This window comes from Nerophis ophidion, linkage group LG09, assembly GCF_033978795.1.
Source record: "Nerophis ophidion isolate RoL-2023_Sa linkage group LG09, RoL_Noph_v1.0, whole genome shotgun sequence".
Classification (NCBI taxonomy): domain Eukaryota; kingdom Metazoa; phylum Chordata; class Actinopteri; order Syngnathiformes; family Syngnathidae; genus Nerophis; species Nerophis ophidion.
Window position 1 is genome coordinate 1,184,545 of NC_084619.1, and position 24,429 is coordinate 1,208,973.

Genomic DNA, 24,429 nt, shown 5'->3' on the forward strand with positions numbered 1-24,429 from the left:
CCACCTGTTCCCAATTAGCCTGCACACTTGTGGGATGTTCCATATAAGTGTTTGATGAGCATTTCTCAACTTTATCAGTATTTATTGTCACCTTTCCCAACTTCTTTGTCACGTGTTGCTGGCATCAAATTCTAAAGTTAATGAATAATTTAAAAAAAAGAAAGGTTTATGAGTTTGAACATGAAATATGTTGTCTTTGTAGCATATTCAACTGAATATGGCTTGAAAAGGATTTGCAAATCATTGTATTCTGTTTATATTTACATCTAACACCATTTCCCAACTCATATGGAAATGGGGTTTATATATATATATATATATATATATATATATATATATATATATATATATATATCATGTCCACACACTTCTTGAAACATTCCTTTATTTATGCATGTTGTTGTGGGAAATGTTTGCATTGAATAATTATTTACATCTGATTATTCCACTTGTCTTTCTTCTCACCTCCAGCCTCTTTTGCAAGATTGCAGCTCTCGTAAGACAGCGTCTCTTTCTCTTTGGTAAGCACAACAGCTGTCTGTATTTGACACTTTCCATCAGAGGCATGTTTATTTTTTCTGCATCTGCACTCAGTTTTGATGTCATTGCTTTCTCTCATTTTCTTCCAGGAAACGAAAGCTCAGCGGTCACAAGCTGCCTCCAGGTGTTGGCCCGAGCGTTGGATGCCAGGTATTTCTGCAGCACTCTTCTCACTTTCTGCCTGAGGACTTGATTCTGTCGCTCTCTCACCAGTGCCTCATAACCCCACCTGAGGGCCAAATTGGAAGGTTGATTGATCTGCCTAAAACACCAAGGAAGTGATCATACCAACAGGCCTTAGCTCTGAATCGTGATTGCCAATGATTGATTTTGACAGTTGGTCTGCTTTAAAGATTAAAGAGAAGGGGTCATCCCTTCAATGGCCTTGGTTTTATCACTTTTGTATCATTAAGGCTGCTCTCATACATCCATTTTGTGTCACTCGCACACTTAAACAATGTAAGTAAAGATCATTGGTGCTGGGGGATTGTCATAGTCCAATCGGATTAGATTCTGATCGCTCCACTAGTTGCAACATTTAACAAAACCAAGGCACACGTTTTTCTTTCCATGCTAGCATGTCCGCGAGCAAGAGCACGGCTGATGGGGATCTCACAAGTTGATCATACCGTACGACACTTTTTCCACCTGAAAAAGGCTAAAACAGTCAGGTGAACAAATGATCCTTGCAAAGATTGGATGGTGTTGGTAAAGCCACGCCAGCTCCGATGTTGATTATCTGCTGCTCGGGTGCCCAAATTGGGGCCCGTGGGCCAAATTTAGTCCATCGAGTCCTTTCCTTTGACCCGCTAAAGGGTGGCTTCAGTCGTCTTGTGTTCCGACACGGGACTACTTCCCGGAAGTGAAGAGCAGTGGTAGTCAACCGAGCTGAGATGAAGCAGTGTGCAAACTATCTGACAACAAAAGAGGCTTAAATCTTTGCAAAAAGAAGATACCAACACAAAACTCTAATTATGCAACGGCAAACTACAACTAGAGATGTCAACATTGTGTACGTGCTGAAAGTTTCATTAATGATTGTTTATCAAAATATAAGTATAGATGTCAACATTGTGTACGTGCTGAAAGTTTCATTAATGATTGTTTATCAAAATATAAGTATAGATGTCAACATTGTGTATGTGGTCAGGATTTACTCCACAATCTTTGCCTGCTCCACCATTTTAGTCAACAAGCTCCTTTTATTTCTAGTTGTGTGGCAGACATGCATGCTCATTATTGCCATTTCTAATACAAAGTAGCATATAGTTCTAACCTTTATTGGCTTTTATTGAACAAATCATCTTAGGGTCCATGAAACACATGTTTATTATTGTCATTTACACCTTCAATAAAATGTTGAACATACTAAACAACTTGGCTTTTAGTAGAAAGTAAACAAACAAAGACTCCTAATTAATCTGCTGACCTATGCAGTAACATATTGTGTCATTTTATACACATTATGAGGGACAAACTGTAAATAATTGATTATTAATCAACTCATTCATCCATCCATCCATTTTCTCCCGCTTTTTCCCTTTGCGGTCGCCGGGGGCACTGGTCCCTATCTAAGCTACAATCAGGCAGAAGCCAGGGTACACCCTGGACAAGTCGCCACCTCATCACAGGGCCAACACAGATAGACAGACAACATTCACACACTAGGAACCATTTAGTGTTGCCAATCAACCTATCCCCAGGTGCCTTTCTTTGGAGGTGGGAGGGGCCTATCCCCAGGTGCATGTCTTTGGAGGTGGGAGGGGCCTATCCCCAGGTGCATGTCTTTGGAGGTGGGAGGGGCCTATCCCCAGGTGCATGTCTTTGGAGGTGGGAGGGGCCTATCCCCAGGTGGATGTCTTTGGAGGTGGGAGGGGCCTATCCCCAGGTGCATGTCTTTGGAGGTGGGAGGGGCCTATCCCCAGGTGCATGTCTTTGGAGGTGGGAGGGGCCTATCCCCAGGTGGATGTCTTTGGAGGTGGGAGGGGCCTATCCCCAGGTGCATGTCTTTGGAGGTGGGAGGGGCCTATCACCAGGTGCATGTCTTTGGAGGTGGGAGGGGCCTATCCCCAGGTGCATGTCTTTGGAGGTGGGAGGGGCCTATCCCCAGGTGCATGTCTTTGGACGTGGGAGGGGCCTATCCCCAGGTGCATGTCTTTGGAGATGGGAGGGGCCTAGCCCCAGGTGCATGTCTTTGGAGGTGGGAGGGGCCTATCCCCAGGTGCATGTCTTTGGAGGTGGGAGGGGCCTATCCCCAGGTGGATGTCTTTGGAGGTGGGAGGGGCCTATCCCCAGGTGCATGTCTTTGGAGGTGGGAGGGGCCTATCCCCAGGTGCATGTCTTTGGAGGTGGGAGGGGCCTATCCCCAGGTGCATGTCTTTGGACGTGGGAGGGGCCTATCCCCAGGTGCATGTCTTTGGAGATGGGAGGGGCCTAGCCCCAGGTGCATGTCTTTGGAGGTGGGAGGGGCCTATCCCCAGGTGCATGTCTTTGGAGGTGGGAGGGGCCTATCCCCGGGTGCATGTCTTTGGAGGTGGGAGGGGCCTATCCCCAGGTGCATGTCTTTGGAGGTGGGAGGGGCCTATCCCCAGGTGCATGTCTTTGGAGGTGGGAGGAAGCCGGAGTAGAACTCACACAGTCATGGGGAGAACATGCAAACTCCACACAGAAAGATCCTGAGCCAGGGATTGATCTCAGGACTACTCAGGACCTTGGTATTGTGAGGCAGACGCACTAACCCCTCTTCCACCGTGCTGCCCTCTACTCATTCAATTACTGTCAATATCTGCTAATTTTCTTTTTGAACATGTTCTATCTACCTACATACGACACATTTAACCCACTTATTCTTCTCTTCTTTGGTACTTGACATTAGTTTTGGATGATACCACACATTTAGGTGTCGATCTGATACCACGTAGTTCCAGGATCATACATTGGTCATATTCCAAGTCCTCATGTGTCCAAGGACATATTTGCTGACTTTATAAACATAATGCACATTTAAAAAAAGAAAAAATAATTTAATAACGATAAAATATATGGATGCAATCATAGTAGTATTGACTAAATACGCTGTTGTACTTGGTATCATTACAGTGGATGTCAGGTGTAGATCCACCCATGGCATTTGTTTACATTGTGACGGCGGTGATATATATTGTATCCTCTTACGCTGTGTAGTGAAGCATGTTTAGATATTCCTCGTCCTGCAGTGATAATGGTACTTGTAAAAAAACATACTGTATTTGTCACCATGGAGACCATGAATAGCGATTTACAAGTACACTGTGGATGGATGTTAGCCATGTGTTAAAGCAGCTCTTCCTGAGGGTCTTTCAGTGTTAGAACTTCACCTTTATCTTGACTTTTTACACCAAAAAGCCTCCATTTTTGCTTTTCTGTCTACACACTTTGTCTGCTTGTAAGTACTCTGTGTGTGTGCGCTGCCATACATGCTCCTCTGCTTTTCTGTCTACACCCTGTGTCTGCTTGTAAGTACTCTGTGTGAGTGCGCTGCCATACATGCTCCTCTGCTTTTCTGTCTACACCCTGTGTCTGCTTGTAAGTACTCTGTGTGAGTGCGCTGCCATACATGCTCCTCTGCTGGTATTAGCAGTAATGTCATGACAAGACAACGCGCCGTCATGTACGTAAAAAAAAAAAAAAAGAAACAGTACTTTTGAAACAGAGTATAGTACCGTTTTAGATGAATTAGTACCGCAATACTATACTAGTAGCGGTATACCGTACAACCCTAGTTCGAATTTCTATCTCCAAAGTACAAGATGACTGACCTACATAAAAAAAGTGCATTTGTCAGAAGATGCCTTGAAGAAGAGGCTGTAAAAGAATGGATGCAGAATTGTGAGCAAAGAAGCAGCATGCCATGTTTTGTAGAACACGGCGAGTGTTCTACACGGAGAAAGACAAATCACAACTACCAATCAAGTCTTTTTGTCCTGGACAGGACATTGACCGAGTCCACCCGGGCGTCGCTGCATTCTTTCTTGGAGGCGGCTGCGTCCGATCTGGAGACCACGGTGGAAAACCTCTCCGTCACGTCGCTCTCGCTGCCTCAGTCTGGCAGTCACCTGGCCAGGGGTGTTGCCAAGGTCCTGGGCTTCACCACCTCCGTCCTGCTGCCCACCCTCACCTCCCTCTTCCGCCATCTCGCCACTCAAAACCACGGCCTTGACCTCCTGGGTAAGGGAAAACATTCAGTGGAGTCATCTTCAAAGGGGTTGAAGAGCACAGCATCAGCATTGGCTTTGCATACTAAGTCAGGATGTCCAGTCCTGGCTGCAGAGCAGCAGTCTCATTGACTAACACTGTGACCTTCCAGGGTTCATCTACTTGCTGCATCAACAGCTCTTTCTCCCTGATTGTCTCCTGTCTGCTGCCCCTGTGAAGGTCCTTGTGAGGCTTGAAGTGTCAGCCTGTGTTTGTTTGTGTGTTCCAGCGGGCGGCGTGCAGGTGTCCTGCTACAGGATCCTCAACAGCCTCTACGCGCTGGGCAGCAGCAGCAGCATCTACATGGAGGGGTAATGCCTTGCTCAGGAGCACAAGCAGGCTTCCAAATGACTGTTCATGATATTGGTTTAGTTGAGGGCTTCTTAACAACTGACTTTTACACCTCTCAGGGCCCAACCTTTCCAGATTGTTCTCAAGGCTTAGGTCAGGCTGATTTCCAAATACTCATCAAATATATTGCAAAAGAAGGCACTCATTCAAACTGAAAATACATTTATATTCAATTATGCAGCGCTAGTATTAATAAATGTTAAGTAAATTAACAATAAGTAACAATAATATATGTTTCCAAACTACAGTAAACTGTCATTGAAATTAAAGTGCAAATGAAAGCACAGCTTCAACATTTTAGTCCTAATTTTTGCACTTAAAAACTTCTCTATGACTTAAGCTCCAGACAGAAAAGTGTATTACAACTGAGAACGGCTGTGGTGTTTTTTGGTGTCCCTCTAGGGGGCGCTCAGGGCCCAACAATGGGCCCTATGGTTAAGAAACACAGGTTTATTTTGAAAATGTTGAATATAAGGACAGTGCTAAAACCAAAGCAATTGAAATCATGTCAATCCAATCCAGGACAAGAAGCCTTATTGTGAAAATCTTCACTGGTTTATAAAGTGACTCCATTGACAAAATATAAACAGGTTTGGCTTCCGCTCGCTCGAATGTTGTCCATTGGAGGTGCTCATATTCCATATTCCGCCCCTGATGCTCATATTCCATATTGTGTAGGTGCTCATATTCCATATTGTGGAGGTGCTCATGTTCCATATTGTGGAGGTGCTCATGTTCCATATTGTGGAGGTGCTCATGTTCCATATTCCACCACTGATGTTGTCAGTCCCAGTGCAGCCATCATGTCTGCCAGCACACACCACGCACATATCATAGAATAGAATAGAATAGAATAGAAAGTACTTTATTGACCCTTGGGATTATTTCAGCTGACATTCAGACATGATATTGACATGTGACGTGTGTTTCAGTGCAGCCATCATGTCTGCCAGCACACACCACACACATATCAATATATTGCAAACACCAACACAAATACCCGAGTGTATTGAGATTTGACTCACGTGTGACTTCAAATATTCAACATTTTTCAGACGGGCTATTGTGCGTGAAAAAGTGAAAATTCATCCTTTTGTTTGAGAAAATCAAGCTAAACATTTAGCTGGCAGAGTGATTCTCAAACTGTGGTCCGCTAATCAATGAAATATTCCAACACAGTGTTGCTGTTCAAACTGTGTGTAATCTTACATTAATAAATGTACTTGTTGAATAAAACCTTTGCATTGTTTTAGTGACTATTTAGGCCTACTACGCTACTGTATTTGAATGTTGTTGTTGCTTTTCTGAGGTGGTACTTGGTCACCAAAGTTTGAGAACCACTGAGCTAAGATAAGTTTTAGCACAATTTACATATGATAATGTTTATAATGTTTATAATGATTGTGATGGATTTAGATGATTATATTTCATAGAGAAGTCTAATTTTAGCATTATATATTAAATTTTTAGCATGTAACAAAAGGTAATATTTTCATGTTTGAGGGATGATGCAAATAAAATGTACATGTTACTTATTAAATATACAATCCAATGTGCAGAAGAAATGTAAATGTTATTGTTCATTTCCTGGGAACACAGACGGCTTGGAGTCCTTGAAAACTTTCTGACGCTCCAGCATTTGAATTTCAGAATGAGTTGTGAATGAGTTTGAGGGTTGAATAAATGAAGTCATCATGTTTCCCTCAGCCAGCGGCCAGCAGCGGGCGCCTGCCTGGCAGCGCTGAGCGGATCTTTTCCCGTCTGCTTCCTGGAGCCGTCCATCGATCCCAACAAGACCGTGGCCGCCCCTGAAAGAGACGGTAATTTAGTCACACCTTTTCACGAGTATTCACAAGCTTTTCCTCTTGACTCTTCCTCTTGTCCTGCTAGCTTGGGACCTGGAAGACATGTGCCCCCTTCTCCCTTCTCTGGAGCAGGCCATGGCAGAAGTGGAGGACCTGGCAGACGCCGGTGCCGCCGCCCAGCAGGGCCTCTATGCCCACGTCACTGACGTCACGCTGCCCATGCTGTGTGCTTACGTGGCCCGCTGGGGGTCCCAAGGGTCCCGGGGCCAAGCGGACCAGGCGCTCTGCACCTCCGTCACGCCTCAGCATGCCAGCGACCTCCTCGCTCACATCCTCCGAATCCTCCACAACCACCTGGGCGCTAGCCAGGGTGACTGGATGAAACAGCTAGCAGGTACTCACACACACACACACACACACATGTAAGCCAGGGTGACTGGATGAAACAGCTAGCAGGTACTCACACACACACACACACACACACACACATGTAAGCCAGGGTGACTGGATGAAACAGCTAGCAGGTACTCACACACACACACACACACACACACACACATGTAAGCCAGGGTGACTGGATGAAACAGCTAGCAGGTACTCACACACACACACACACACACACACACATGTACATTAGGGTGACTGGATGAAACAGCTAGCAGGTACTCACACACACACACACACACACACACACATGTAAGTTAGGGTGACTGGATGAAACAGCTAGCAGGTACTCACACACACACACACACACACACACACACACACACACACACATGTAAGTTAGGGTGACTGGATGAAACTGCTAGCAGGTACTCACACACACACACACACACACATGTACATTAGGGTGACTGGATGAAACAGCTATCAGGTACTCACACACACACACACACACACACACACACACACATGTAAGCCAGGGTGACTGGATGAAACAGCTAGCAGGTACTCACACACACACACACACACACACACACACACACACACACACACACACACACACACACATGTAAGTTAGGGTGACTGGATGAAACAGCTAGCAGGTACTCACACACACACATACACACACACACACACACACACGCGTAAATTAAGGTGACTGGATGAAACAGCTATCAGGTACTCACACACACTCACACACACACACACACACACACACACATTTAAGTTAGGGTGACTGGATGAAACAGCTAGCAGGTACTCACACACACACACACACACACACACACACACACACACACACACATGTAAGTTAGGGTGACTGGATGAAACTGCTAGCAGGTACTCACACACACACACACACACACACACACACACATGTACATTAGGGTGACTGGATGAAACAGCTATCAGGTACTCACACACACACACACACACACACACACACACACACACACACATGTAAGCCAGGGTGACTGGATGAAACAGCTAGCAGGTACTCACACACACACACACACACACACACACACACACACACACACACACACACACACACACACATGTAAGTTAGGGTGACTGGATGAAACAGCTAGCAGGTACTCACACACACACACACACACACACACACACACACACACATACACACACACACACACGTAAATTAGGGTGACTGGATGAAACAGCTATCAGGTACTCACACACACTCACACACACACACACACACACACACACACACACACACACGTAAGCCAGGGTGACTGGATGAAACAACTAGCAGGTACTCACACACACACACACACACACACACACACACACACACATGTAAGCCAGGGTGACTGGATGAAACAGCTAGCAGGTACTCACACACACACACACACACACACACACACATGTAAGTTAGGGTGAATGGATGAAACCAGTCACATACACACGCCTGTATAAAATGTATCATTACATGTTTCCCAAGACCTTCTCAAGTCTATCTACATGTCAGTCTATTTAATGTCAAGTCCTTTTCAAGTATATCTATATGTTCTCAAGTCTATGTACATGTCAGTTTGTTGCCAGCCTCTCATCTGCCAAGTCCTTCTCATGTCAGTTTGTTGCCAGCCTCTCATCTGCCAAGTCCCAAGTCCTTCTCAAGTCTATGTACATGTCAGTTTGTTGCCAGCCTCTCATCTGCCAAGTCCTTCTCATGTCAGTTTGTTGCCAGCCTCTCATCTGCCAAGTCTATGTACATGTCAGTTTGTTGCCAGCCTCTCATCTGCCAAGTCCTTCTCATGTCAGTTTGTTGCCAGCCTCTCATCTGCCAAGTCCTTCTCATGTCAGTTTGTTGCCAGCCTCTCATCTGCCAAGTCCTTCTCAAGTCTATGTACATGTCAGTTTGTTGCCAGCCTCTCATCTGCCAAGTCCTTCTCATGTCAGTTTGTTGCCAGCCTCTCATCTGCCAAGTCCTTCTCATGTCAGTTTGTTGCCAGCCTCTCATCTGCCAAGTCCTTCTCATGTCAGTTTGTTGCCAGCCTCTCATCTGCCAAGTCCTTCTCAAGTCTATGTACATGTCAGTTTGTTGCCAGCCTCTCATCTGCCAAGTCCTTCTCATGTCAGTTTGTTGCCAGCCTCTCATCTGCCAAGTCCTTCTCAAGTCAGTTTGTTGCCAGCCTCTCATCTGCCAAGTCCTTCTCAAGTCTATGTACATGTCAGTTTGTTGCCAGCCTCTCATCTGCCGAGGGCGAGCTGAGCTGCTGAAGAGCCACTTCCTTCCTGTGATGGAGAAGTTGAAGAAGAGGGCGGAGCAGGTGTTGATGGAGGAGGAGAGCATGAAGGCAGAAGGTGTGTCTGAAGCAGAGTTACAGATCCAGGAGAAGTTTACAGTGCTGGTGCGGGACATCTACTCCTTCTATCCCCTCCTCATCCCCTTTGTGGACTTCCATGGGTAAGACGTGCTTGCATGCAAGTTAAAAATGTGCATTTGAAGATGGATCATGTCATGACAGCACATGTGGATTGTGTCAATGGCAGTGGGAGACACCCCCCAAAAAATGGGACAAGCGGTAGGAAATGGATGGATGGGTGTCCAAAGTCCCAGACACTAAAACTAAATAGAACTGGACCAAATCTAAAACTAAATAGAACTGGAACAAATCAAATCTAAAACTAAAAAGAACTGGATCAAACCAAATCTAAAACTAAATAGAACTGGAACAAACCAAATCTAAAACTAATTAGAACTGGAACAAATCAAATCTAAAAGTAAAAAGAACTGGAACAAATCAAATCTAAAACTAAAAAGAACTGGATCAAACCAAATCTAAAACTAAAAAGAACTGGACCAAATCCAAAACTAAATAGAATTGGACCAACCCCCAAAAGAGTATTTTCACAATAACAATCTACAAGGTTAATATAGGTTGCTTCTCTTTCTTCCTCTCCATGTATCTGCTTTCTTTTGTATTTCTAGTTATCATGACATATATGTATTGTTGTATTGTTGACAATAGAGGCCTTTATTGTTATTAATCTTTATCAGTAGTGATATTTCTATTGGTGTTTGTATTGATCCATTTGTAGTTTAATAATGCTCTTTGTCATTTCTGTATTACTATTATTTACTTCACTAACTGCTTTTTTGCTATCACTTTTACTATCATATTTGTGCATGTTCTATTTGCTGATGTTCTGTTGTTGTTGTTGTTGTTGTCTCTGTCTAATCCCCTTCTTGTCAATTTGTTGCTCTGTCTTCTCTTTCTAGCCCCCCCCCCCCCCCCCCGCTGCACCAAACAATAACATAAATACATTTAATGAAGTCAAATCCAAATAATGCGACAAGAGAAGTCTCCCACACTGCTCTTGTGTCAAGTCAATGAGTAGATCATCTACATCTACATCTAGTATATTGAGTAGATCATCTACATCTACATCTACTATATTGAGTAGATCATCTACATCTACATCTAGTATATTGAGTAGATCATCTACATCTACATCTACTATATTGAGTAGATCATCTACATCTATATCTACATCTACTATATTGAGTACATCTACATCTACATCTACATCTACTATATTGAGTAGATCATCTACGTCTACATCTAGTATATTAGTCGCTGGACAGGACAAAAAAAACAAAAGTTTTTTCCTTGTTGACGTTTAAAAGCAAAAGTGAAACAAAGAAGATTTGTCGGATGTTTGATGTTAATAAACACATATTCATGTTATCTCTTTTGCAAACGGGGGACTTTGAACCTTGCTTGAGTTTGTCTTTTGGGACTAAATGTGAGTCCTGAAGGAGGGATGTTGACCTTGTCAGATGGACATTGTCTGTCCCCGATGTTAGGTCCAGTTGGCAGCAGGAGAGAAGTCCTGATGCTGAGCAGATCTTCAGCATGGTGGCCCAGGTCTTTACCTTCTGGGCCAAATCTCACGTGAGGCTTTTCTCTTGTCACTCTCAATGTGGGCGGACCTTCAGGACTCCTGCGTGTCTCATGCGGGTCTCATGCGTGTCTCATGCGTGTCTCATGCGTGTCTCATGCGGGTCTCATGCGGGTCTCATGCGTGTCTCATGCGTGTCTCATGCGTGTCTCATGCGTGTCTCCTGCGTGTCTCATGCGTGTCTCATGCGTGTCTCCTGCGTGTCTCATGCGTGTCTCATGCGTGTCTCATGCGGGTCTCATGCGTGTCTCATGCGTGTCTCATGCGTGTCTCATGCGTGTCTCATGCGTGTCTCATGCGGGTCTCATGCGTGTCTCATGCGTGTCTCATGCGTGTCTCATGCGTGTCTCATGCGTGTCTCATGCGTGTCTCATGCGTGTCTCATGCGTGTCTCATGCGGGTCTCATGCGTGTCTCATGCGTGTCTCATGCGGGTCTCATGCGGGTCTCATGCGGGTCTCATGCGTGTCTCATGCGTGTCTCATGCGTGTCTCATTCGTGTCTCATGCGTGTCTCATGCGTGTCTCATGCGTGTCTCATGCGTGTCTCATGCGTGTCTCATGCGGGTCTCATGCGGGTCTCATGCGTGTCTCATGCGTGTCTCATGCGTGTCTCATGCGGGTCTCATGCGTGTCTCATGCGTGTCTCATGCGTGTCTCATGCGTGTCTCATGCGGGTCTCATGCGGGTCTCATGCGGGTCTCATGCGTGTCTCATGCGTGTCTCATGCGGGTCTCCTGCGTGTCTCATGCGTGTCTCATGCGTGTCTCATGCGTGTCTCATGCGTGTCTCATGCGTGTCTCATGCGGGTCTCATGCGTGTCCTCCTCACACTGCAGAATTTCAAGTGGGAGGAGCAGAACTACGTGGTCCAAAACCACATCAACAATTTGGCTTTCTTGGCCAACAACAACATGTCAAAGGTGAGCTGATGTGCACCTGCACACCTGACACCTGAAGCTCATGTCATGTGATCATGTTCTCATGTATGTCATGTGATCATGTTCTCATGTATGTCATGTGATCATGTTCTCATGTATGTCATGTGATCATGTTCTCATGTATGTCATGTGATCATATTCTCATGTATGTCATGTGATCATGTTCTCATGTATGTCATGTGATCATGTTCTCATGTATGTCATGTGATCATGTTCTCATGTATGTCATGTGATCATGTTCTCATGTATGTCATGTGATCATGGTCTCATGTATGTCATGTGATCATGTTCTCATGTATGTCATGTGATCATGTTCTCATGTATGTCATGTGATCATGTTCTCATGTATGTCATGTGATCATGTTCTCATGTATGTCATGTGATCATGTTCTCATGTATGTCATGTGATCATGTTCTCATGTATGTCATGTGATCATGTTCTCATGTATGTCATGTGATCATGGTCTCATGTATGTCATGTGATCATGTTCTCATGTATGTCATGTGATCATGTTCTCATGTATGTCATGTGATCATGTTCTCATGTATGTCATGTGATCATGTTCTCATGTATGTCATGTGATCATGTTCTCATGTATGTCATGTGATCATGGTCTCATGTATGTCATGTGATCATGGTCTCATGTATGTCATGTGATCATGGTCTCATGTATGTCATGTGATCATGTTCTCATGTATGTCATGTGATCATGTTCTCATGTATGTCATGTGATCATGTTCTCATGTATGTCATGTGATCATGTTCTCATGTATGTCATGTGATCATGTTCTCATGTATGTCATGTGATCATGTTCTCATGTATGTCATGTGATCATGTTCTCATGTATGTCATGTGATCATGGTCTCATGTATGTCATGTGATCATGTTCTCATGTATGTCATGTGATCATGTTCTCATGTATGTCATGTGATCATGTTCTCATGTATGTCATGTGATCATGGTCTCATGTATGTCATGTGATCATGTTCTCATGTATGTCATGTGATCATGGTCTCATGTATGTCATGTGATCATGTTCTCATGTATGTCATGTGATCATGTTCTCATGTATGTCATGTGATCATGTTCTCATGTATGTCATGTGATCATGTTCTCATGTATGTCATGTGATCATGTTCTCATGTCATGTGATCATGGTCTCATGTATGTCATGTGATCATGTTCTCATGTATGTCATGTGATCATGTTCTCGTGTATGTCATGTGATCATGTTCTCGTGTATGTCATGTGATCATGTTCTCGTGTATGTCATGTGATCATGTTCTCATGTATGTCATGTGATCATGTTCTCATGTATGTCATGTGATCATGGTCTCATGTATGTCATGTGATCATGGTCTCATGTATGTCATGTGATCATGTTCTCATGTATGTCATGTGATCATGTTCTCATGTATGTCATGTGATCATGTTCTCATGTATGTCATGTGATCATGTTCTCATGTATGTCATGTGATCATGGTCTCGTGTATGTCATGTGATCATGTTCTCGTGTATGTCATGTGATCATGTTCTCGTGTATGTCATGTGATCATGTTCTCATGTATGTCATGTGATCATGGTCTCGTGTATGTCATGTGATCATGTTCTCGTGTATGTCATGTGATCATGTTCTCGTGTATGTCATGTGATCTTGTTCTCATGTATGTCATGTGATCATGTTCTCATGTATGTCATGTGATCATGTTCTCATGTATGTCATGTGATCATGTTCTCATGTATGTCATGTGATCATGTTCTCGTGTATGTCATGTGATCATGTTCTCGTGTATGTCATGTGATCATGTTCTCGTGTATGTCATGTGATCATGTTCTCGTGTATGTCATGTGATCATGTTCTCGTGTATGTCATGTGATCATGTTCTCGTGTATGTCATGTGATCATGTTCTCGTGTATGTCATGTGATCATGTTCTCGTGTATGTCATGTGATCATGTTCTCATGTATGTCATGTGATCATGGTCTCATGTATGTCATGTGATCATGTTCTCATGTATGTCATGTGATCATGTTCTCATGTATGTCATGTGATCATGTTCTCATGTATGTCATGTGATCATGTTCTCATGTATGTCATGTGATCATGTTCTCATGTATGTCATGTGATCATGGTCTCATGTATGTCATGTGATCATGTTCTCGTGTATGTCATGTGATCATGTTCTCGTGTATGTCATGTGATCATGGTCTCGTGTATGTCATGTGATCATGTTCTCGTGTATGTCATGTGATCATGTTCTCGTGTATGTCATGTGATCATGTTCTCATGTATGTCATGTGATCATGTTCTCATGTATGTCATGTGATCATGTTCTCATGTATGTCATGTGATCATGTTCTCGTGTATGTCATGTGATCATGTTCTCGTGTATGTCATGTGATCATGTTCTCGTGTATGTCATGTGATCATGTTCTCGTGTATGTCATGTGATCATGTTCTCGTGTATGTCATGTGATCATGTTCTCGTGTATGTCATGTGATCATGTTCTCGTGTATGTCATGTGATCATGTTCTCGTGTATGTCATGTGATCATGTTCTCGTGTATGTCATGTGATCATGGTCTCGTGTATGTCATGTGATCATGTTCTCATGTATGTCATGTGATCATGGTCTCATGTATGTCATGTGATCATGGTCTCATGTATGTCATGTGATCATGGTCTCATGTATGTCATGTGATCATGTTCTCATGTATGTCATGTGATCATGTTCTCATGTATGTCATGTGATCATGTTCTCATGTATGTCATGTGATCATGTTCTCATGTATGTCATGTGATCATGTTCTCATGTATGTCATGTGATCATGGTCTCATGTATGTCATGTGATCATGTTCTCATGTATGTCATGTGATCATGGTCTCATGTATGTCATGTGATCATGTTCTCATGTATGTCATGTGATCATGTTCTCATGTATGTCATGTGATCATGTTCTCATGTATGTCATGTGATCATGTTCTCATGTATGTCATGTGATCATGGTCTCATGTATGTCATGTGATCATGTTCTCATGTATGTCATGTGATCATGGTCTCATGTATGTCATGTGATCATGTTCTCATGTATGTCATGTGATCATGTTCTCAGCTGGACCACGATGAGAGGGCGATGAAGAAGAAGGGCGATCGTTATTCGGTGCACACCTCCCTCATCATGGCGTGCGTAAAAAGGCTCCTCCCAGTGGGACTCCGGCTTTGTTTACCCGGCGACTGGAGCCTCATCTTGTTGGCTAAAAGTGGTTTTGCTCAGGTTGGTAGGAAATGTGCATGTGATGCAGACTTTGCTTGGACAAAGGGACAGACATTTCATTTGGAATGGATGGGAATAGAAGCAAAGTAGCATTGTAGGACAGCCCCCATTGGAACAAAGTAGCATTGTAGGACAGCCTCCATTGCAACAAAATAGCATTGTAGGACAGCCTCCATTGGAACAAAGTAGCATTGTAGGACAACCTCCATTGGAACAAAGTAACATAGTAGGACAGCCTCCATTGGAACAAAGTAGCATAGTAGGACAGCCTCCATTGGAACAAAGTAACATAGTAGGACAGCCTCCATTGGAACAAAGTAGCATTGTAGGACAACCTCCATTGGAACAAAGTAACATAGTAGGACAGCCTCCATTGGAACAAAGTAGCATTGTAGGACAACCTCCATTGGAACAAAGTAGCATAGTAGGACAGCCTCCATTGGAACAAAGTAGCATTGTAGGACAACCTCCATTGGAACAAAGTAGCATAGTAGGACAGCCTCCATTGGAACAAAGTAGCATTGTAGGACAGCCTCCATTGGAACAAAGTAGCATTGTAGGACAACCTCCATTGGAACAAAGTAGCATAGTAGGACAGCCTCCATTGGAACAAAGTAGCATTGTAGGACAACCTCCATTGGAACAAAGTAGCATAGTAGGACAGCCTCCATTGGAACAAAGTAGCATAGTAGGACAACCTCCATTGGAACAAAGTAGCATAGTAGGACAGCCTCCATTGGAACAAAGTAGCATAGTAGGACAGCCTCCATTGGAACAAAGTAGCATTGTAGGACAACCTCCATTGGAACAAAGTAGCATAGTAGGACAGCCTCCATTGGAACAAAGTAGCATTGTAGGACAGCCTCCATTGGAACAAAGTAGCATTGTAGGACAACCTCCATTGGAACAAAGTAGCATAGTAGGACAGCCTCCATTGGAACAAAGTAGCATTGTAGGACAACCTCCATTGGAACAAAGTAGCATAGTAGGACAGCCTCCATTGGAACAAAGTAGCATTGTAGGACAACCTCCATTGGAACAAAGTAGCATAGTAGGACAGCCTCCATTGGAACAAAGTAGCATAGTAGGACAGCCTCCATTGGAACAAAGTAGCATTGTAGGACAACCTCCATTGGAACAAAGTAGCATAGTAGGACAGCCTCCATTGGAACAAAGTAGCATTGTAGGACAGCCTCCATTGGAACAAAGTAGCATTGTAGGACAACCTCCATTGGAACAAAGTAGCATAGTAGGACAGCCTCCATTGGAACAAAGTAGCATTGTAGGACAACCTCCATTGGAACAAAGTAGGATAGTAGGACAGCCTCCATTGGAACAAAGTAGCATAGTAGGACAACCTCCATTGGAACAAAGTAGCATTGTAGGACAACCTCCATTGGAACAAAGTAGCATAGTAGGACAGCCTCCATTGGAACAAAGTAGCATTGTAGGACAGCCTCCATTGGAACAAAGTAGCATAGTAGGACAACCTCCATTGGAACAAAGTAGCATTGTAGGACAGCCTCCATTGGAACAAAGTAGCATAGTAGGACAACCTCCATTGGAACAAAGTAGCATAGTAGGACAGTCTCCATTGGAACAAAGTAGCATAGTAGGACAACCTCCATTGGAACAAAGTAGCATTGTAGTACAGACTCCATTGGAACAAAGTAGCATAGTAGGACAACCTCCATTGGAACAAAGTAGCATAGTAGGACAACCTCCATTGGAACAAAGTAGCATTGTAGGACAGTCTCCATTGGAACAAAGTAGCATAGTAGGACAACCTCCATTGGAACAAAGTAGCATAGTAGGACAGCCTCCATTGGAACAAAGTAGCATAGTAGGACAGCCTCCATTGGAACAAAGTAGCATTGTAGGACAACCTCCATTGGAACAAAGTAGCATAGTAGGACAGCCTCCATTGGAACAAAGTAGCATTGTAGGACAGCCTCCATTGGAACAAAGTAGCATTGTAGGACAACCTCCATTGGAACAAAGTAGCATAGTAGGACAGCCTCCATTGGAACAAAGTAGCATTGTAGGACAACCTCCATTGGAACAAAGTAGCATAGTAGGACAGCCTCCATTGGAACAAAGTAGCATAGTAGGACAACCTCCATTGGAACAAAGTAGCATTGTAGGACAACCTCCATTGGAACAAAGTAGCATAGTAGGACAGCCTCCATTGGAACAAAGTAGCATTGTAGGACAACCTCCATTGGAACAAAGTAACATAGTAGGACAGTCTCCATTGGAACAAAGTAGCATAGTAGGACAGCCTCCATTAAAACTTTGTGGACTGAAAGTCTTCGAAGTAAATGAGAAAGGACACCTTCAATGATGTCCTCTGCACACCACCACTTTATAGGGTCAGGGTTCTATATGTGCTGTATTTGTATGTGTACTCTTCTATATGTGCTGTATTTGTATGTGTACTCTTCTATATGTGCTGTATTTGTATGTGTACTCTTCTATATGTGCTGTATTTGTATGTGTACTCTTCTATATGTTCTGTATTTGTATGTGTACTCTTCTATATGTGCTGTATTTGTATGTGTACTCTTCTATATGTGCTGTATTTGTATGTGTACTCTTCTATATGTGCTGTATTTGTATGTGTACTCTTCTATATGTGCTGTATTTGTATGTGTACTCTTCTATATGTGCTGTATTTGTATGTGTACTCTTCTATATGTGCTGTATTTGTATGTGTACTCTTCTATATGTGCTGTATTTGTATGTGTACTCTTCTATATGTGCTGTATTTGTATGTGTACTCTTCTATATGTGCTGTATTGTATGTATGACTTTGTTTGAACTTTATTCCACAGAAGAACACCGAAGATGAGATTCGAGATCGTTTGTGTGAATCCCTTTTACTCTCTGGTGGCCAGGTAAGGTCTACTATATTACACATCTATATTTGTTGTTGTTATACTACACTGTTACACACATGTGTTGTTGTTATACTACACTGCTACACACATGTGTTGTTGTTATACTACACTGCTACACACATGTGTTGTTGTTATACTACACTGCTACACACATGTGTTGTTGTTATACTACACTGCTACACACATGTGTTGTTGTTATACTACACTGTTACACACATGTGTTGTTGTTATACTACACTGCTACACACATGTGTTGTTGTTATACTACACTGTTACACACATGTGTTGTTGTTATACTACACTGTTACACACATGTGTTGTTGTTATACTACACTGTTACACACATGTGTTGTTGTTATACTACACTGTTACACACATGTGTTGTTGTTATACTACACTGCTACACACATGTGTTGTTGTTATACTACACTGTTACACACATGTGTTGTTGTTATACTACACTGTTACACACATGTGTTGTTGTTATACTACACTGTTACACACATGTGTTGTTGTTATACTACACTGTTACACACATGTGTTGTTGTTATACTACACTGCTACAAACATGTGTTGTTGTTATACTACACTGTTACACACATGTGTTGTTGTTATACTACACTGTTACACACATGTGTTGTTGTTATACTACACTGTTACACACATGTGTTGTTGTTATACTACACTGTTACACACATGTGTTGTTGTTATACTACACTGTTACACACATGTGTTGTTGTTATACTACACTGTTACACACATGTGTTGTTGTTATACTACACTGCTACACACATGTGTTGTTGTTATACTACACTGTTACACACGTGTGTTGTTGTTATACTACACTGTTACACACATGTGTTGTTGTTATACTACACTGCTACACACATGTGTTGTTATTATACTACACTGTTACACACATGTGTTGTTGTTATACTACACTGTTACACACATGTGTTGTTGTTATACTACACTGTTACACACATGTGTTGTTGTTATACTACACTGTTACACACATGTGTTGTTGTTATACTACACTGTTACACACATGTGTTGTTGTTATACTACACTGTTACACACATGTGTTGTTGTTATACTACACTGTTACACACATGTGTTGTTGTTATACTACACTGTTACACACATGTGTTGTTGTTATACTACACTGTTACACACATGTGTTGTTGTTATACTACACTGTTACACACATGTGTTGTTGTTATACTACACTGTTACACACATGTGTTGTTGTTATACTACACTGTTACACAATGTGTTGTTGTTATACTACACTGCTACACACATGTGTTGTTATTATACTACACTGTTACACACATGTGTTGTTGTTATACTACACTGTTACACACATGTGTTGTTGTTATACTACACTGTTACACACATGTGTTGTTGTTATACTACACTGTTACACACATGTGTTGTTGTTATACTACACTGCTACACACATTTGTTGTTGTTATACTACACTGTTACACACGTGTGTTGTTGTTATACTACACTGTTACACACATGTGTTGTTGTTATACTACACTGCTACACACATGTGTTGTTATTATACTACACTGTTACACACATGTGTTGTTGTTATACTACACTGTTACACACATGTGTTGTTGTTATACTACACTGTTACACACATGTGTTGTTGTTATACTACACTGCTACACACATGTGTTGTTGTTATACTACACTGTTACACACATGTGTTGTTGTTATACTACACTGCTACACACATGTGTTGTTGTTATACTACACTGTTACACACATGTGTTGTTGTTATACTACACTGTTACACACATGTGTTGTTGTTATACTACACTGTTACACACATGTGTTGTTGTTATACTACACTGTTACACACATGTGTTGTTGTTATACTACACTGTTACACACATGTGTTGTTGTTATACTACACTGTTACACACATGTGTTGTTGTTATACTACACTGTTACACACATGTGTTGTTGTTATACTACACTGTTACACACATGTGTTGTTGTTATACTACACTGTTACACACAATGTGTTGTTGTTATACTACACTGTTACACACATGTGTTGTTGTTATACTACACTGTTACACACATGTGTTGTTTGTTATACTACACTGTTACACACATGTGTTGTTGTTATACTACACTGTTACACACATGTGTTGTTGTTATACTACACTGCTACACACATGTGTTGTTGTTATACTACACTGTTACACACATGTGTTGTTGTTATACTACACTGTTACACACATGTGTTGTTGTTATACTACACTGTTACACACATGTGTTGTTGTTATACTACACTGTTACACACATGTGTTGTTGTTATACTACACTGTTACACACATGTGTTGTTGTTATACTACACTGCTTACACACATGTGTTGTTGTTATACTACACTGTTACACACATGTGTTGTTGTTATACTACACTGTTACACACATGTGTTGTTGTTATACTACACTGCTTACACACATGTGTTGTTGTTATACTACACTGTTACACACATGTGTTGTTGTTATACTACACTGTTACACACATGTGTTGTTGTTATACAACACTGTTACACACGTGTGTTGTTGTTATACTACACTGCTACACACGTGTGTTGTTGTAATACTACACTGTTACACACATGTGTTGTTGTTGTCATACTACACTGCTACACACGTGTGTTGTTGTTATACTACACTGCTACACACGTGTGTTGTTGATACTACACTGTTACACACATGTGTTGTTGTTATACTACACTGTTACACACATGTGTTGTTGTTATACTACACTGTTACACACATGTGTTGTTGTTATACTACACTGTTACACACATGTGTTGTTGTTATACTACACTGCTACACACATGTGTTGTTGTTATACTACACTGTTACACACATGTGTTGTTGTTATACTACACTGTTACACACATGTGTTGTTGTTATACTACACTGTTACACACATGTGTTGTTGTTATACTACACTGTTACACACATGTGTTGTTGTTATACTACACTGTTACACACATGTGTTGTTGTTATACTACACTGTTACACACATGTGTTGTTGTTATACTACACTGTTACACACATGTGTTGTTGTTATACTACACTGTTACACACATGTGTTGTTGTTATACTACACTGTTACACACATGTGTTGTTGTTATACTACACTGTTACACACATGTGTTGTTGTTATACTACACTGCTACACACATGTGTTGTTGTTATACTACACTGTTACACACATGTGTTGTTGTTATACTACACTGTTACACACGTGTGTTGTTGTTATACTACACTGCTACACACGTGTGTTGTTGTTATACTACACTGTTACACACATGTGTTGTTGTTATACTACACTGTTACACACATGTGTTGTTGTTATACTACACTGCTACACACATGTGTTGTTGTTATACTACACTGCTACACACATGTGTTGTTGTTATACTACACTGTTACACACATGTGTTGTTGTTATACTACACTGTTACACACGTGTGTTGTTGTTATACTACACTGTTACACACATGTGTTGTTGTTATACTACACTGTTACAAACATGTGTTGTTGTTATACTACACTGTTACACACATGTGTTGTTGTTATACTACACTGTTACACACATGTGTTGTTGTTATACTACACTGCTACACACATGTGTTGTTGTTATACTACACTGCTACACACATGTGTTGTTGTTATACTACACTGTTACACACATGTGTTGTTGTTATACTACACTGTTACACACATGTGTTGTTGTTATACTACACTGCTACACACATGTGTTGTTGTTATACTACACTGTTACACACGTGTGTTGTTGTTATACTACACTGCTACACACATGTGTTGTTGTTATACTACACTGTTACACACATGTGTTGTTGTTATACTACACTGTTACACACATGTGTTGTTGTTATACTACACTGCTACACACGTGTGTTGTTGTTATATTTTCAAATAGGGTTGGGCATATAAAATATTGATACCAAGTTGGTTTTGGTATCAGATCAAGAGTGTGTTGGGATGTGTATATATACATACATATACATATATATATATATATATATATATATATATATAATATATATATATATATATATATATATGTATATGTATAATTACTTTGGGCCACATTTTCTAAGGCCAATGCAACTCCATAGTCGGAAAGTTTGGACAGCCTTGTTTTGTATTGTTTTCAAATAGTTGTCCTGTGTTGTCATAATTCACAAACTAGAAGCAAAATCACAAAATTCTTCAGCGATCAGGACATTTTAAGTCAAAAGTACCAGCGAAAGTAGACCTCTATTTACTTGGTATCAATACAAAAATTCCTGGTATCAAACAACTCTACTCACAAAGTCCACTTGCCCTTTCAGCGCATGTTTTTCCGCATCTAGCTGCCATCCTACTCCATCCTGCTGCCACCCTACTCCCACCCTGCTTCCATCCTGCTGCCACCCTGCTGCCATCCTGCTGCCATCCTGCTGCCACCCTGCTGCCATCCTGCTGCCATCCTGCTCCCATCCTGCTGCCACCCTGCTGCCATCCTGCTGCCATCCTGCTGCCATCCTGCTCCCATCCTGCTGCCCCCCTGCTGCCATCCTGCTCCCACCTGCTGCCATCCTGCTGCCAACCTGCTGCCATCCTGCTGCCAACCTGCTGCACCCTGCTCCATCCTACTCCCATCCTGCTGCCACCCTGCTCCCATCCTACTCCCATCCTGCTGCCACCCTGCTCCCATCCTACTCCCATCCTGCTGCCACCCTGCTGCCACCCTGCTGCCACCCTGCTGCCATCCTGCTGCCACCCTGCTGCCATCCTGCTGCCACCCTGCTCCCATCCTACTCCCACCCTGCTGCCACCCTGCTCCCACCCTGCTGCCATCCTGCTGCCAACCTGCTGCCACCCTGCTGCCATCCTGCTCCCATCCTACTCCCATCCTGCTGCCATCCTGCTCCCATCCTGCTGCCACCCTGCTCCCATCCTACTCCCATCCTGCTGCCACCCTGCTGCCATCCTGCTGCCACCCTGCTCCCATCCTACTCCCACCCTGCTGCCACCCTGCTCCCACCCTGCTGCCACCCTGCTGCCATCCTGCTCCCATCCTGCTCCCACCCTGCTCCCATCCTGCTCCCACCCTGCTGCCACCCTGCTCCCACCCTGCTGCCATCCTGCTGCCAACCTGCTGCCACCCTGCTGCCATCCTGCTGCCACCCTGCTCCCATCCTACTCCCATCCTGCTGCCATCCTGCTGCCATCCTGCTCCCACCCTGCTCCCACCCTGCTGCCATCCTGCTGCCAACCTGCTGCCATCCTGCTGCCAACCTGCTGCCACCCTGCTCCCATCCTACTCCCATCCTGCTGCCACCCTGCTCCCATCCTACTCCCATCCTGCTGCCACCCTGCTGCCACCCTGCTGCCACCCTGCTGCCATCCTGCTGCCACCCTGCTGCCACCCTGCTGCCATCCTGCTGCCACCCTGCTGCCACCCTGCTGCCACCCTGCTGCCATCCTGCTGCCACCCTGCTGCCACCCTGCTCCCATCCTACTCCCATCCTACTCCCACCCTGCTGCCACCCTGCTGCCATCCTGCTGCCAACCTGCTGCCACCCTGCTGCCATCCTGCTGCCACCCTGCTGCCATCCTGCTGCCATCCTGCTGCCACCCTGCTGCCACCCTGCTGCCACCCTGCTGCCACCCTGCTGCCATCCTGCTCCCATCCTGCTCCCACCCTGCTGCCATCCTGCTCCCATCCTGCTCCCACCCTGCTCCCACCCTGCTGCCACCCTGCTGCCACCCTGCTGCCAACCTGCTGCCACCCTGCTGCCATCCTGCTGCCACCCTGCTCCCATCCTACTCCCATCCTGCTGCCATCCTGCTGCCACCCTGCTCCCATCCTACTCCCATCCTGCTGCCACCCTGCTGCCATCCTGCTCCCATCCTGCTCCCACCCTGCTGCCACCCTGCTCCCACCCTGCTG

General features: G+C 43.4%; 1 protein-coding gene across 1 annotated transcript in view; it reads left to right on the forward strand.

The window, feature by feature from the left end:
- The window catches only part of LOC133558879 (ryanodine receptor 2-like), a 261,295-nt gene that overhangs the window by 163,692 nt on the left and 73,174 nt on the right, over nt 1-24,429 (forward strand). Inside the window, exons 63-73 of the mRNA XM_061910016.1 lie at nt 472-521; nt 630-690; nt 4,511-4,746; nt 5,003-5,084; nt 6,832-6,944; nt 7,015-7,323; nt 9,573-9,804; nt 11,209-11,296; nt 12,140-12,223; nt 15,358-15,519; nt 18,354-18,416. Coding sequence (XP_061766000.1) covers nt 472-521; nt 630-690; nt 4,511-4,746; nt 5,003-5,084; nt 6,832-6,944; nt 7,015-7,323; nt 9,573-9,804; nt 11,209-11,296; nt 12,140-12,223; nt 15,358-15,519; nt 18,354-18,416 — 1,480 coding nt within the window. The remainder of the gene's footprint in view (nt 1-471; nt 522-629; nt 691-4,510; nt 4,747-5,002; nt 5,085-6,831; nt 6,945-7,014; nt 7,324-9,572; nt 9,805-11,208; nt 11,297-12,139; nt 12,224-15,357; nt 15,520-18,353; nt 18,417-24,429) is intronic.